The 15,023-nt window shown below is 51.5% G+C and overlaps 1 protein-coding gene across 1 annotated transcript in view; it reads right to left on the bottom strand.

Annotated features, from left to right (window-relative positions):
- DSCAML1 (DS cell adhesion molecule like 1) overlaps positions 1-15,023 on the bottom strand; it is a 368,693-nt gene that overhangs the window by 96,847 nt on the left and 256,823 nt on the right. The window contains exons 4-5 of the mRNA XM_017883085.1: positions 8,556-8,702; positions 679-957 (exon numbers count right to left, since the gene is read on the bottom strand). Of these exons, the coding sequence (XP_017738574.1) occupies positions 679-957; positions 8,556-8,702 (426 nt within the window). The remainder of the gene's footprint in view (positions 1-678; positions 958-8,555; positions 8,703-15,023) is intronic.

The following is a 15,023-nucleotide window of genomic DNA, read 5'->3' as shown; positions in this document are numbered from 1 at the left end:
GGCATTCGCCCATCTGCTTCTACCCTCTCTGCCTACCTTGGGGGCTTCTCAGCGGCGGGGGTATGCTAAGGCCTTGGACCCCAGAAGGGGCAGGAGGAGGAATAGGAAGGGACCAGGGTTGACATCCAGCTGGAAGGTCCTGGCAGAGATGATTTGCTTGTTTATGGCCAGTTTCTGATCTGATTAATCTGTGCCCCTATCAATGATTGTTAAACATCCTGAATGTCACCCTAGGATTGGGATGTATGTCCTCTCTAGTGGATTGACAGCTGCCTCGCTTCCCTTAGTTCAGATACTGCCTCCCTACAAGCCCGGAAGCCCTGCCCTCATGGTGAGCACATCACCATCACCCTCCTCATCCCACTGGAGCCTCACGACCTCTGGGAGGTAGGAATGCTAGGACCGCTTTCCCATTTTACAGACAACGGCACTGAGCTGATGGTCATGGTTATGTGGTTTGCCCAAAGTCAGTTGCTATCGGCTAATACCAGAAACAAAAGGCAGGCCACCTGATTTCAAACCAAACGCTTTTCCAGGACACCAGACTGCCTTCCCCAGTCAGCCAGTGTAATTCCCAGGGCCTGGTCAGAGACAGGTCCAGCTGTGCACACTCCTCCCCCAACCCCGGCAGTGCTCTCAAAGGTTACTGGGGCTGCAGAAGAGGCTTCCCCGACTCACCGATGACCGTGAGGATGCCGGTGGCCTCTGCTGAACCGAAGGTGTTGGTGACCTCACAAATGTAGGTGCCGCTGTCCTCGGTCCGCAAGTCACTGATGGTCAGCCCCGTGATGCGCTTGGTCCAGCGGCTGTCAGCCGGGAGGGGCCGGCCATCCTTGAGCCAGCGGATGGCAGGGATAGGGTAGCCCGAGGCGGTGCAGGGCAGCTCCACAGTGTGGCCGGCCCACACTTCCTGGGAGTGGAAGCCATCCAGGATGGTGGGGATGGACTCGGCAGGGTCTGGAAGGCAGAGAGGGTCGGCAGCCCTGGCCAGCCCTGGGTGGGATGAAGCAGGGCTGGGGGAGGGAAGGCAAGCACCCAGACAGAAGCCTGCTGCCCACTGGCGCCCATAGCAAGTAGTTTCTAGGGCGGCTCCAGAGGAACGTTTCAGGGAGGGTGCACTGTGTCTTCTGTGCTCAGGCCAGACTGAGCCCCAGACAACCTCGACTGGGATTCCCAGCAGGGGCTGGGAGGAGGAGAGAATATGATGGAGTTCAGGACTAGAGTGACAGAGAGACAGATGGAAGAAGCGGGGAAGAGAGCAAGACAAGCAGGGAGGGAGAGGGTGTGCGTGAGAACTCCTTTCCCACGGAGAGTCCCTGGGTTCTTTTATTTTTGAGATGGAGTCTCGATCACTCTGTTGCCCAGGTTGGAGGGCAGTGGTGTGATCTTGGCTCACTGCAACCTCCACCTTCCAGGTTCAAGCAATTCTCCGGCCTCAGCCTCCCAAGTAGCTGGGCCTACAGGCACACACCACCATACCCAACTATTTTTTGTACTTTTAGTAGAGACAGGGTTTCATCATGTTGGCCGGGCTGGTCCCGAACTCCTCACCTCAGGTGATCCACCTGCCTTGGCCTCCCAAAATGCTGGGATTACAGGCCTTGGCCACCACGCCCAGCTGTGTCCCTGTATTCTAGCCCAGGCTCTACAGCAGTGATGTGTCATGATGTCTCAAGTTTGCAATTCATAGTATCTCTCTGGGCCTACTGGGAGATGGGAGGACGATCTATTTGTTCCTGCTCTGTCTTCTCTTGCCTGAACTCTGGAAAGACTCAGAAATGACCAGTTCATTTCCACCAGAGCCTAAAAGGATTCAGAAGCCCCAGCAGTCACCTGTGACAATCCTATATTTTGCATTCCGAAACCAAGAAAAACCAGTAACTAGGAGACCTGCGACCTGAAGCTGCAGAAAACCACAGCCCCTGCGGGCAGGATTCTGTATGCAATGCCCAGGCATTTCTGAGTGGTGTCCTGTCAGCCCTCTCAGGCTCGTTCCCACCCTCACCCTCCAAGGCCTCTCTGGATTTCCTGCCCCTGGGGGACCTCCTCCCACTTTAAATCTCACCAGGATCCCCCTCACCTACACAACACAGCTCCACTGCTTATCCTGAATGCCAAGGCCTTCTATGATCTGGGCCAACGAGTCGGCCTGGCCTGCCTACACTGTCCCCTGTCTCCACGGAACCTTGCAGTGGTGTGCTGGGTCACCTGGGTCACCTGGATGCCCAGCCAGCCTGCTCTGCCTGGCCAGCTTCTACTCCTCTTTCACAAACCAGCTTAAATGTCACCTCTTCCGGATGCCTCCCCCAGACCACTCTCAATGACTCCCATAGATTTTTCTTTTCCTTTCATTTTATTTTCAAAGAACTCCCCGTTATTTTTATTTTTATTTATTTATTTTTTGAGACAGAGTCTCGCTCTGTTGCCCAGGCTGGAGTGCAGTGGTGTGATCTTGGCTCACTGCAACCTCTGCTTCCAGGGTTCAAGCAATTCTCTGCCTCAGCCTCCCGAGTAACTGGGATTACAGGCGTCTGCCACCATGTCCAGCTAATTTTTGTATTTTAGTACAGATGAAGTTTCACCATCTTGGCCAGGCTGGTCTTGAACTCCTGACCTTGTGATCCACCTGCCTCGGCCTCCCAAAGTGCTGAGATTATAGGCATGAGCCACCGTGCCCAGCCCCAGAACTCCCCCTTATTTTAAAATAAATGTTTTATTAATAGGTCAGGCATAGTAGCTCATGCCTGTAATCCCAGCACTTTGGGAGGCCAAGGTGGGAAGATCACTTGAACCCAGGAGTTGGAGACCAGCCTGGGCAACATAGTGAGATCCCATCTCTGCCAAAACACACACACAGACACACACACACACACACACACACACACATGACTATAGTGCCAGGTGTGGTGGCACAAGCCTGTGGTCCTGGCTACTCAGGAGGCTAAGGTGGGAGGATCAACTGAGCCAGAGATGTGAGGCTGCAGTGAGCTATGATTGTGCTACTGTATCCCATCCTGGGCAACAGAGCAAGATCTTGTCTCAAAAATAATGATAATACTAATACTCATACTAATAAAAGCCTTAAAAGTGTTTTAACAGATAAAATAGATAATATATGCACTTGGCAAAACTTCAGAAAATATAGAAGAGCATGTCATAAAGGGAGTCTCCCCATCTCCCCACCCTCCTGCCCTCTGCAACCCCACGTGGCTCTCCAGAGGTAGCACCCATCAGCACTGCCCCTTCCAAGGGCGGTCAGCACCTGGAAGACTGTGAGCTCCTCAAGGCAGTGTTAAACCACTACTGTATCTCCCCAGGCTGCTGAACCACAAATGTCTAGGGAGGATGAATGAGGAACTCGGGCATGGGCAGGCCAGTAGTCTGATTTTTCTGGATAGAAATCCACATTGCGGAACTGTATAGACTTGTGGAATTATAGAGCTGGCTTAGGGAGCTTGAAGCATGAAGAGATGAGGATGCTGAGACCAGAGATGTACAGGGACCTGCCTGGGATCACACCATGGAACTAAGATCAGAAGCCAGGTCTCCCCGACCCTTGTTCAGTAAATGGTATCTGAGATGGATTAATCTAAAATCTTAAATTTTGCTTAAGAGTGGATAGTGGTCCCTTCACTAACGGGCACTTTCCTCTGCCCTCAGCAATTGCCCCAGAGAGGGGTTGGGGTGAGAATTCTCCTCTCTAGGGGAAAGATCTCTGTTCTCTTCCCACCTTCCAGCGCTCGTCAGGGGCTGCCTGTGGGCTACAGAAGGAGCCCGGACTGGGAATCAGGCTCTCCAGAGGCTCTCTCTGACCCAGTACCTGGGTCACTGAGAAACCCTGTGACCTTGGGCAAGTTTTGTGATCTCCTAGAGCCCGAGTTTCCCACCTGCCCTGGTACAGGTGATAACATTGCCTCCAGACCTCACAAGGCCGTTGCAGGCAACCAGTGGTATAGGTGTGTGGAAGTGTCTTAGATGCTCAATCTGCCTGCAGATGCGCGGGACGATTACTATCTAGAGCCCACGCGCCCTGCCTGCCAGATTCTGTGGCCTCTTCTCCCACCCCCAACCCGGTGGGAATGGCTGGGATAAACAAACCCGGTGCCAGGGAAGAATTACTCAATGTGACACTTAATTGATGCAAAATACACAAATTCCGCGGCACACCGCAGAATTTACAAGCGGAGGGGCCATCAGGATGGTGGAGGAAGGGGCGAGGGGAGGGAATTAATCACCGAGGCTCAGGCGTGAAATTAAATTCTGAGGGAAAGAAACCTCTTTCATTACTCCAGAGCAGAAGTAAAATGCTGCGGTGTGTACGCAGCGACAGCCTGGGGGGACTGGGCGCTGCTAGCACTGAGGCAGGGCTGGGGGAGACAGATGGTCAGGCCTGAGAAACTGCTGGGGGTGCACTGGAGCTAGGCTGGGCTGACTGGGGGTCTGAGACGCCCTGGGGCGGCTGCTGGGAACCCCCACGGCCAGGTGAACGGCATTGCTATGGTTAGGTGGTTAAGGCACCGCCAGGAGCATGGCTTCTGCACCTGGCTCTGTCCTTTGTGAGCTAGGGGATCTGATTCCAGTTCTTCAGCCTCTCTGACCGCTGGTTTCCTCCTTTATAACTGCAGATGACAATGCCCATCCCACTGAGTTGTTGTGGGGACGCAGTGAGTTAATACACCTGAAAGCACTTTATAAGCTCTAAAAAAGCACCTAGATGTATGGAATGATTATGATTAGGTTGTATTTTGTGGAGGCACAGACTATTCTTGCAACTGCCTCTGCAACTCGGAAAATACAGAAAAATGAAAGTTGCCCTTCTTCCCCACCCCTATGCCTTGGGAAGGTAGTAGGAATAACAATGTAGCAACAACAGAACAACCACTGAGGATAATAGTAGCAGCTACTGTCTGTCCACAGCTTCCTGTGTCAGGCACTAGCTAAACTTTTTATAGGCAGTATTAATTAATAATTATTATTTATTAAATAATAAACAATTATTCATTATTAAATAATAAATAATTATTCATTATTAAATAATAAATAATTAATTATTCATTATTGAATAATCCACTGTCACCCAGGCTGGAGTGCAGTGGCACGATCTCATGATCTTGGTTCACTGCAACCTCTGCCTCCCTGGTTCAAGCGATTCTCTGCCTCTGCCTCCCGAGCAGCTGGGATTACAGGTATGTGCCATCACACTCGGCTAATGTTTGTATTTTTAGTAAAGATGGGATTTTGCCATGTTGGCCAGGCTGGTCTTGAACTCCTGTCCTCAAGTGAGCCACCTGCTTTGGCTTCCCGAAGTGCTAGGATTACAGGCCTGAATCACCACGCCTGGCCTTTCTTAATAGGAGATATTCTGTTTCATTCTCACAGCAACCCAGTAGGAGTACATTTTGTTACTCCCATTTTCCGGATGAGGCAGCCGAGGTTTGGAACATTATTTTAGGCCAGGCTGCACAACTAGTGAGGGTTGAGGCAGAGATGGAAAGTTTGGCTTAATTCATAACTGCTGTCTTAACAATACACCTCGTTAGCTCTCCCTACCCCCAGCAACTGTAGCACTGAGTGCTGAAGAGAGCACACATGTGGTTCCTGTTCTCATGAACTGACCACCTCCAATGCACTGCCATTTGTACCATTCTCACCCGCAACAAGCCCCAGGAGCTCTCGGGGCCCTGGCCTCTAGAGACTGAAACATCTCAGCAGACACTCGTGCCCTGCCTCTCTCTGGGGCGGGATCTCCACCCTCAGCTCTGGGGAGTGGATTCCAGTGCAGTGGGGAGGGGCGGGTGAGCCCAAGGCAGGCTCTGGGCTTCCCAATGCCAACCCCCTAGGCATTGCTTGCTCCAGTATCAGTTGCATTTTTGCCGAGACAAGCAGCTTGCAGATCGCCTTGTCTCATCCCATCACATCAGGGCCCCGTGTCACTGCATGGGCTCCCTCCCTGGAGCCCCCTTGCTCGCTTCCTTTGTCTCTGTGCATGTCTCTCTGTTCTGCCTTTCCCCTGCCCCATGCCAATCTCTCTTTGTGCCAGGGCCTCTCTCGTCTGTCTGGGTACCGTCCCATCTTCATGCCCGCTTTTCTGTTTAGGCTTTATCTGTGAGTCTCCTCCCCCTCGCCCTTCTCCCGGAAGCTGGTGGTGAAAGAGGAGGGGAAGAAGGGCTGGCATGGCCTCCAGTTCAAAGAATGTCTCTTTCTGAGGAACTCCTGCCTAGTGCTCCCAAAAGCTAGAGGTCCAACCAGGAGACTAGAGGATGAAGGGGCCAAATATTCGCGGAGGAGAAGGGAGCAGGCCTGAAGGAAGGGGATTTCTGTGTCTTTCCCACATTGCAGGATAGGCATGCAAATGAGATGCAAAACACCATACAAGTCCCTGTCATTTTGAGGCGAGCCCTTGGAAACTGGGCTGTGGATTCCAAAGTCAAGCCACAAAGATGGGGCCGCACGGAGCAGCCTCGTCCCCTACCCTTATGACAGCATGGTTTCCCTTGGCATTGATTAATGCCATAAATATTTACTTGGCACCTACTGTGTGTTAGGCACAGGGCCAGGCGCTGAAGACACAGGGGTGAATCGGGAGCCAGGTTGTTGCCCTCCCAGCTCCTGATCTCCTGGCCTTGCCCCACATGTGACAGATATGTGGAAGGGGTCCTGGAGACTGTCATCTGTGGGTCAGGGCAGAGCTCATCACCAAACCACCAAACTCAGGGCAGAGCTCTGAGGGCCAGAGGCAGATAGAATCAGAGCAGCCACCTAGACGGGTTCCTTTTCCAGAGGCCTAGAGAGGCTGCGAGATTTCATGAGTTTAATCCCAAAAGCCAGGTGTTCTGACTTAGTGTTCATCCCCTTTCCAAAAACTCCAGTCTCAAGACAGAGATTTTCAACTCACAACCCACAAACGGTTAGAAGGTTGTGAAATCCCTTTGGTGAGTTGTGGCTGGCATTTAGAGAAATCAGAATTAGATAGAATAGAATAGAAAATTTCAGGCGCCTTGCAACAAGCATGGTAGAAAATGCCAGTGCGTATTGCGCAGGCCATGCTAAGAATGTCTGTCTGGGCATTGCGGTCAAAGGGTTTGGAAACCACTGTTCAGAAAGCCTTACTCAAGAGGTGCCTCTCTGTGACCTCAGCGTGGATATGGGCATTCAGCTGGTCCTGTAGGACCCTGAGGCCAGGGGTTCAGAGTCTGAATTCCGGCTATGCCTCCCACTGGTTAAATAGCTCTGGCTAGTAGCTTGGCTTCCGTAAGATTTGGTTTTCTCGTCTGTAAAAATAGGGGAAACAGCACTCACCTCACAGGGCTATGACGGTGCCTGACAGAAACAAATGAGGGAATCCCAGATACGCAGTAGGATTCAATAAACACCGGCTTCCATCCCTCCCGCGAAGCTATAATCACCCCAGAACAAGAATCCTTTATTCCGTTTAGAAATATTTTGTTTATAAATTATGTTCTGCCTGCTTTCAAATGTTGCGAGGTGGCCTATGACGAAACATACACGTGTACTCATTGATCAGATAGAATTCTCCAGCTAGGCGCGGTGGCTCACACCTGTAATCCCAGCACTTTGGGAGGCCGAGGCGGGCAGCTCACCTGAGGTCAGGAGTTCAAGACTAGCCTGGCCAACATGGTGAAACCCTGTCTCTACTAACACAAAAAATTAGCCGGGCGTCGTGGTGCACGCCTGGAATCCCAGCTACTCGGGAGGTTGAGGCAGGAGAATTGCTTGAACCCAGGAGGCAGAAGTTGCAGGAGGTGGAAGTTGCAGTTAGCCAAGATCAGGCCACTGCACTCCAGCCTCAGCAACAAAAGAGAAACACCCGCTCTCAAAAAAAAAAAAAAAAAAGAAAGGACTGGGCCGGGCGCGGTGGTCAAGGCTGTAAATCCCAGCACTTTGGGAAGGCGAGACGGGAGGATCACGAGGTCAGGAGGATCGGGACCATCCTGGCTAATACGCGGTGGAAACCCCGTCTCTACTTTAAAAATTACAAAAAACTAGCCCGGGCCGACGGCGGGGTGCCGTAGTCCCAGCTACTCAGGGAGGCCTGCAGGCGAGGAGAATGGTGTAAACCCGGGTGGCGGAGCTTGCAGGTGGCTGAGAACACCGGCCACTGCACTTCCAGCCTGGGGTGGCAGAAGCAAGATCCGTCTCAAAAAAAAAAAAAAAAAAGAAAAGATAGAATCCTCAAAAGCACCTAGAGGCACGGAATGCAAACGCCCCCTCCCTGTCCCCCGAAAGCAACACTAATAGTTACTATGTTTGAGTATATCCGATTTTATCTATGAGCTTCCTGACAGGAAAGGCAAAAAAAAAAAAAAAAAAGGGAAAAGAGGGTGAGTTTTGTAGCCCTCATTATTTGAAAATGAAAACATAGCAAAGAGGTCTTCCTTGGTGGTTTCAGTACCTGATTTCTTTAATCTCTTCCTCTGATTTCCCTGAGTACACAGGGGGCTCCTCCATCTGTGGTGGGACACACCAAGTTCCAGGGATGGCCTGGTGTCCTCCCTTCCCAGCCCGCCCTGTTCTCCCCAGGCTCTCTCCCCTACCTGTCACGGAGAGGCGTGCCCCATTGCTCTGCCGGGTCTCCCCGCTGTACTTGTGCTTGGTGATGCAGCGATAGGTAGAGAGGGCGTCCTCCTTCTGTACGTCAGAGATGTACAGCCCGCCATGGTAGGTAATAAAAAACCTGTTTTCTGGAGACACAATCAGGACATAGTTCATTACTTCCTGGTTTGGTACGGCCTCAGCAGCAGGGTAGCGTCTCTGACAGAGGAGGATTTTCACACACAAACAAAATGACAAATAGAAATGATAGTAATTGTTCCTTTCAGTGTAGATGCTCCAGGGTTTAACAGAAAGAAGCTGGGCTTTAGAGTTAGACTGAGAGCTGGGTCCTGAAACGGCTCTTCTACTTATGAGCTGTGTGACCTTGGAAAGTTACTTAACCTCTCTGAGCCTTATCTGTACAATAGAGTACAAATAATGGGGTGGGTGTACAGATTTAAGAAATGGGGCCAGGTGTGGTGGCTCACACCTGTAATCCCAATGCTTTGGGAGGCTCAGGCAGGAGGATCACTTGAGACCAGGAGTTGAAGACTAGCCTGGGCAATATGGCGAGACCCTGTCTATAAAAAAAGAAAAAAATTAAACAATTAGCTGGGTTTGGTAGGGCATGCCTGTAGTCCCAGATACTCGGGAGGCTGAGGCAGGAGGATTGCCTGAGCCCACGAGGTCAAGGCTGCAGTGAGTCGTGATCATGCCACCGTACTCCAGCCTGGGTGACAGAGTGAGACTCTTGTCTCTAAAAAAGTAAAAATAAAAAGAAGAATAAAGCATTTGGTGCAGAATAAGCACTCACTAAGTGAATATTAGTTCTCATCTTTCCTACCTCTTTGCAAGAGTTTGCAAAACTCTTTCATATTCCTTGCTTGTTGGCTTTTACAACTGTTTGAGATGCTAGCTCCATTTTACAAAGAAGGAAACTGACTGAGGCTTGTAGTAAAGTCACTGGCCCAGGTCATACAGCCAGGAAGTGGACTGGAACTTCTGACTCCCAGTTGTCCCTCTGTATGGAATTACACATAAGCCTCCATCCCCTTCTCTCAATTTAAATCATTTATTCACTCAACAAATGATTATCGAGGCAAAGTTATACTAGCATGGGGACAAGGAGGGGCAGATACACAGTAATCACTCAAACAGTTCTCAAGCACCCACTGTGCACAAGGCCGTGAAGGGGACAGGCACTGTGCTCTATGCCTCCTGCCACTGTTGCAGCCATCTCTGCCCCGACTGTTGGGACCTGGCAGGGGAGCAGGAAGCACAGGGGGCAGTCTACCCACGTTGCAGATTGCGACACAAGAGCCCCCCTTCCCATCCCAGAGGGGAAGTGGATTTCCTTGTCTAAGGTCCTAAAGCTCACCCTCACCTTGAGCCGATAAAGGCTGATTTAAAGGAGAAAACTGGACTTGAGGGTTGGGAAGGGGTTTGCACTAGACTCCCTAAGCTCATGGATGTGTCCTCCCACTGAGGCCAGACTAAGATGGAGAGGCGAGGCCGGGGGCGGTGGCTCACGCCTATAATCCCAGCACTTTGGGAGGCCGAGGCAGGCATATCATGAGATCAGGACATCAAGACCATCCTGGCTAACACGGTGAAACCCCGTCTCTACTAAAATACAAAAAACTAGCTGGGCGAGGTGGCGGGCACCTGTAGTCCCAGCTACTCGGGAGGCTGAGGCAGGAGAATGGCGTGAACCCGGGAGGCGGAGCTTGCAGTGAGCCGAGATCGCGCTACTGCACTCCAGCCTGGGCAACAGAGCAAGACTCTGTCTCAAAAAAAGATGGAGAGGCGAACTCTGGGGTCCTCTGCCTCCTCTTTGGGGGTTTCCCAGGCAGGCCTCAAGGGCCCAGGCTGCCATTTCCACTGGGAGGGGTCTTGGAATCAGGATAGTGATAGTGACTTCAAAGCCGCAGGGGAAAGGGTCCTTCTGAACCCACAGGAAGAACCTGATAGCACCACATGTCAGGCTGGCAGAGGGAAACATTTTGGGCAATTCCATGCCCTTCTAGCCCTATTATTTAGAGGTCTGCTTCCTCCTACCTGAGGCCTAAGTGACATCCCCTCAGCCAAGATGAGAGCTTTGCTCCTGTGAGGAATATTCTGTGGTATCCCACCCATCTCCCTCCACCATCCCAAGCACAAGTCCAAGATTCTCAGCATCCGGAGGTGGGGACCTCGCCAAAGGGCATCTTCTGCCGCTGGAGGCTGTAGAACTGCAGGGCTGAAAAGCTGAGTGCGCGCGACGATATCTTTGACAAAGTTTCTCCAGCCTTCATTTGAATATCTCTGGGGCTGGGGAACTCCCTCCCTCACTCAGCAGCCCATTACAAAGTTGACTTTTTTTTTTTTTTTTTGAGACAGAGTCTTGCTCTGTCGCCCAGGCCGGAGTACAGTGGTGCGATCTCGGCTCACTGCAAGCTCCGCCTCCCGGGTTCACGCCATTCTCCTGCCTCAGCCTCCCAAGTAGCTGGGACTACTGGCGTCTGCCACCACACCCGGCTAATTTTTTTTGTATTTTTAGTAGAGATGGGGTTTCACCGTGTTAGCCAGGATGGTCTCGATCTCCTGACCTCATGATCTGCCCGCCTTGGCCTCCCAAAGTGCTGGGATTACAGGCGTGAGCCACCTCACCTGGCCCCAAAGTTGACTTGTAGATCAGTCCTCCTTGGTGACCACTGATCTTCTTGGCGCTCCCGCCATGGGTCCTGCTTTGACTCACTGGTGCCCTGCTGAACCAGCCCAAACCCCTGTTCCTGACATACTCCCTCACACACTGGAAGGTGGCTGTGATGCCCTCTGAATTTTCCTCAGGGTTAACAGTCTTAGGATTTTATTTTCATTTTATGTATTTTTTGAGACAGACTGCCACTCTGTCACCCAGACTGAGTGCAGTGGTATGATCACAACTCATTGCAGCCTTGGCATGCTGGGCTCAAGTGATCCTCCCACCTCAGCCTCCCCAGTAGCTGGGACCACAGGCAGGCACCACCACACCTGGCTAATTAAACAAATTTTCTTGTAGAGATGAGGTCTCGCTATGTTGCCCAGGCTGGTCTCAAACTCCTGGATGCAAGGGATCCTTCTGCCTTGGCCCTCCAAAGTGCTGGGATGACAGGGATTTTATTTTTTTAATATTTATTTAATGTAGTTTCACATAACTTCATCAGTTTGGTCTCTTGCTTCTGAATAAACTTTGGTTTATCTACAATTTCAATTGCCCCTCCCTCCCTCCTTTCTTCCCTCCTTCCTGCACATCTTTGTATAGGACTGGACCTACCATGTGCCAGACACTGTGCCCCACTTTGTGAGCCTCTAAGATTAGACTTAGCCCATCAGAGCAGAGTAGAGCAAGACTACCAACACCCAGCCTCAGGCTGCATCACCTTGTCATGGGGATGGTGTGGGAGGAGGGAGGCAGCTCTGTTATACTACTCTTCTTACAGTCAACTAAAGACCCTGGCCCTGTCTCTGGGAGCCGCTGCCATGCCACTTTCTCTCTCTCTGTCCTTGGACAGTGTTATGTGGGCCAGAGTCTGGAACTTCCCATTGATCCCGGTTGAGCTACATCTTGTTGGGGATCCTCCCAGGTGAGCACTTGGCCATCTCGCAGCCTGCCCATCTTCTGGAACCTGGAGTTTGTGGACACCCCGCTCTGCCTGGCTCCAGCACACAGATCACAGCTGGGCAGACCCCGCAACTAGGCAGACCCCCACTCAGGGCTGTGGGTGGGGACAAGAAGGATGGTGGAGGGCGCCAAGCCCTGCAGCTGGCTGTCAGAGAAGAACCGAGGAAACGCAGAGAAAGCTGGCTCCCCAATGGACTCTGCATGTGCCATTTTGTCTCCATGTTGTGACATCCCAAAGTCAAACGCAGAAGCTCTTCTGTAATTTATTATGTAACTGGGACTGGAATGCAGAACTGCTGGAGGGTGTTGCTGCCAATCAGAAGTACCAGTGTCAGGAGGTAGTGATGGTGGGGTGAGGAAAAGCAGGAAAGACACAGAAATCAATGCCCACAGCCGACAGGTGCTCCAGCCCTGGGTAGCTAGGACCCCGTGCTCTTGCATCTCCCAGCACCTCAGGACAAACAGAGCACTTGGCCCTACGAGGATTTTAAACCAGGGGTGGGGGGTGGAGGGTGGGGGGCTGATGCTGCCTTGATGGTGGTGGGGAGCTAGGGTTTCTATAGCAACAAGCAGCTGCTGCATCTGATGTTTCACATCCTTCATTGTCCTCATTTTCCCCTCCCTCCCCCCTTCTTGTGCATATTTAATTGCAGTAACGTTTTCAGACACAGTGTTTTGCTCCTCCTGAAACAAAGGCAGGCTGCAGCCAGGGGGATGCACAGCGCGAGAGGGGAAGGAGAAATCAGGGGTATGATGTTAGTCCCCTCGGGGGGGCTTGTGCAACATCAGTCCTGCATGTTTGATGAGCATCGGACGGTGGGCCCTGCTGGGGAAGGAAGGAGCAAGAGGCCTGTGGAGTAAGCCTCGTACAGTATGATAGCGGAGGGAGGCCCGGCCCGCTGGTGGGGGATGGAGATGGGCCAGGGCTGGACAACTTGGCTGGCCTCCCAGGCTGGCAGCCCATGCTCTGCACCCCAGATGCAACTAGCCATCCCTAGGAAGGGAGAAGTGTAGCTGGCCCACATTCTCTGCTTTGAGACAGGCTGGGTCCCACGGGAGAAGGATAAAATGGCAGCCAGTACCTCCGGGTCCAGCACCAATCCTGAGGCCACTTGGAAACGTGGGGGGAGGTGGGACATTTGGGGTTGACACCATAATTTGGGGTTGCTAAGGGCATTTAGTGGCTAGGGGCCAAGGGAGCTTGAGTCACAAAGAACTGTTACACCCCAAATGCCAAGAGTATCCCTGTGGGTTTAGGCTGGAGGGTGCCATTCCTTTAGGCTCTAAGACCAAGACACAGAGCTGTGTTTAAATGCTGACTGTGCCCTTGACATTGCTTGATTGACATATTTCAAAGGCTGTGGTATCATCTATCTACATGCTCATGACTAGGGGAGTGGTTGGTTTCTGCTTTTCTTCTTTTTATTATTACCACAAAGACCCTGACCTGTTTTGCCATCCCCTTTCCCCTGTGATCTCAAGCAGGACTCTAGTTTTTTTAAAGCTGAATATTTATTGAGTAGCTATTACAAATTAGGCCAATGACTTTACATACATTATCTCATTTAATTCCCACAACCTTTGAAATGGATACTATTTTTATTAACTGATGCACAGAGAGGTTACATAATCCATCTAAGGTCACACAGCTAGAAGGTGGCAGAGCCTGGACCATTAGTCTACTTCCTGTCTTCTTCCAAAGCTCTATGCTGGACTGACTCTCCTAGAATGACAGCACCACTCATAGGGACATATGGTCAGCCAACCTCTGCCTGGTTTCTTCTCTCAATGAGGTTCTCACTGCCTCCTGGAGGAGCACTCAACCATCCAGCTCAGTTTGGCTGAATCTATCACGTCTTTCTGGAGTGTCTCCAGGTTCTGGTCTGGGTAACATGGGAGAAGTCCTGGACTTGGTCTCTGCCATCTGGGATCCCATGGTTAGAAGACAATATCCTTCCACCATGGAAGGTGTGACCGTCAGTGCTGGGGTACTGGGGAAGGCTGTGGAAGGTCTTGTGAAGCTATGAGTAAAAGGAGGTGTACAAAGAGAGGCTGGGCCACCAGGGGTGGTGGGACAAGCACAGGGCGGGAATATAGGAGGCCAGGTTGGAGTCCAGGCTCTGCCACTCATATTGGGGTGTATACTGGGTTGAATAGCATCCCCCCTACCAAATTAATGCCCCCCAGGATCTGTGAATGTGACGTTACTGGAAATACGGTCTTTGCAAAAGTAATCAAGTTAAGATGGGGTCCTCCTGGGTTAGATTGAGCCCTGAGTTCTAACATGACTAGTGTTCGTCTAAGAAAAGGGTGATCTGGACACAGACACGCACCCAGGGAAAGTGCTGCGCAGAGGCAGAAGCAGAGGCAGGAGGATGCACCTAACAGCAAAGAAACGCAAGGATTGCCAGCAGCCACCAGAAGCTAGGGGAGGCCAGGAAGGACCTTCCCCTAGAGCCTGTAGAGAGACGCTGCCCCTGCCGGCGCCTCCATTTTGGACTTCCAGTCTCCAGAACTCTGTTGTTTAAAGCCACCCAGTTTGCAGTGATTTCTCATGGCAGCTCTGGGCAGCTCACCCAGGGTGCCTTTAGGGAGGTCCAGTCTTCTTTCAGACCCTTAGTTTCCCATCCGTAAAAAAGGGGGAATTGAAATTTGGTGAGTGTTTTCAATCACGTTTGTACATTAGAATCATTGAAGGATCTTTTCAAATGAAGCTCTGAATCTCTGAGGGTATGGTGGTCTGGAAATGGATATTTTTAAAGAGCTGCAGGGAGTGTCTAATGTGCATGGCAGAGAACCCCTGGATGAGATCAATTTGCAAAGACTC

The sequence above is a fragment of the Rhinopithecus bieti genome, unplaced genomic scaffold (assembly GCF_001698545.2).
Source record: "Rhinopithecus bieti isolate Rb0 unplaced genomic scaffold, ASM169854v2 scaffold_11964, whole genome shotgun sequence".
NCBI lineage: Eukaryota > Metazoa > Chordata > Mammalia > Primates > Cercopithecidae > Rhinopithecus > Rhinopithecus bieti.
The sequence above is the reverse complement of the archived record's forward strand: the minus strand, read 5'-3'. Positions and strand labels throughout refer to the sequence as shown.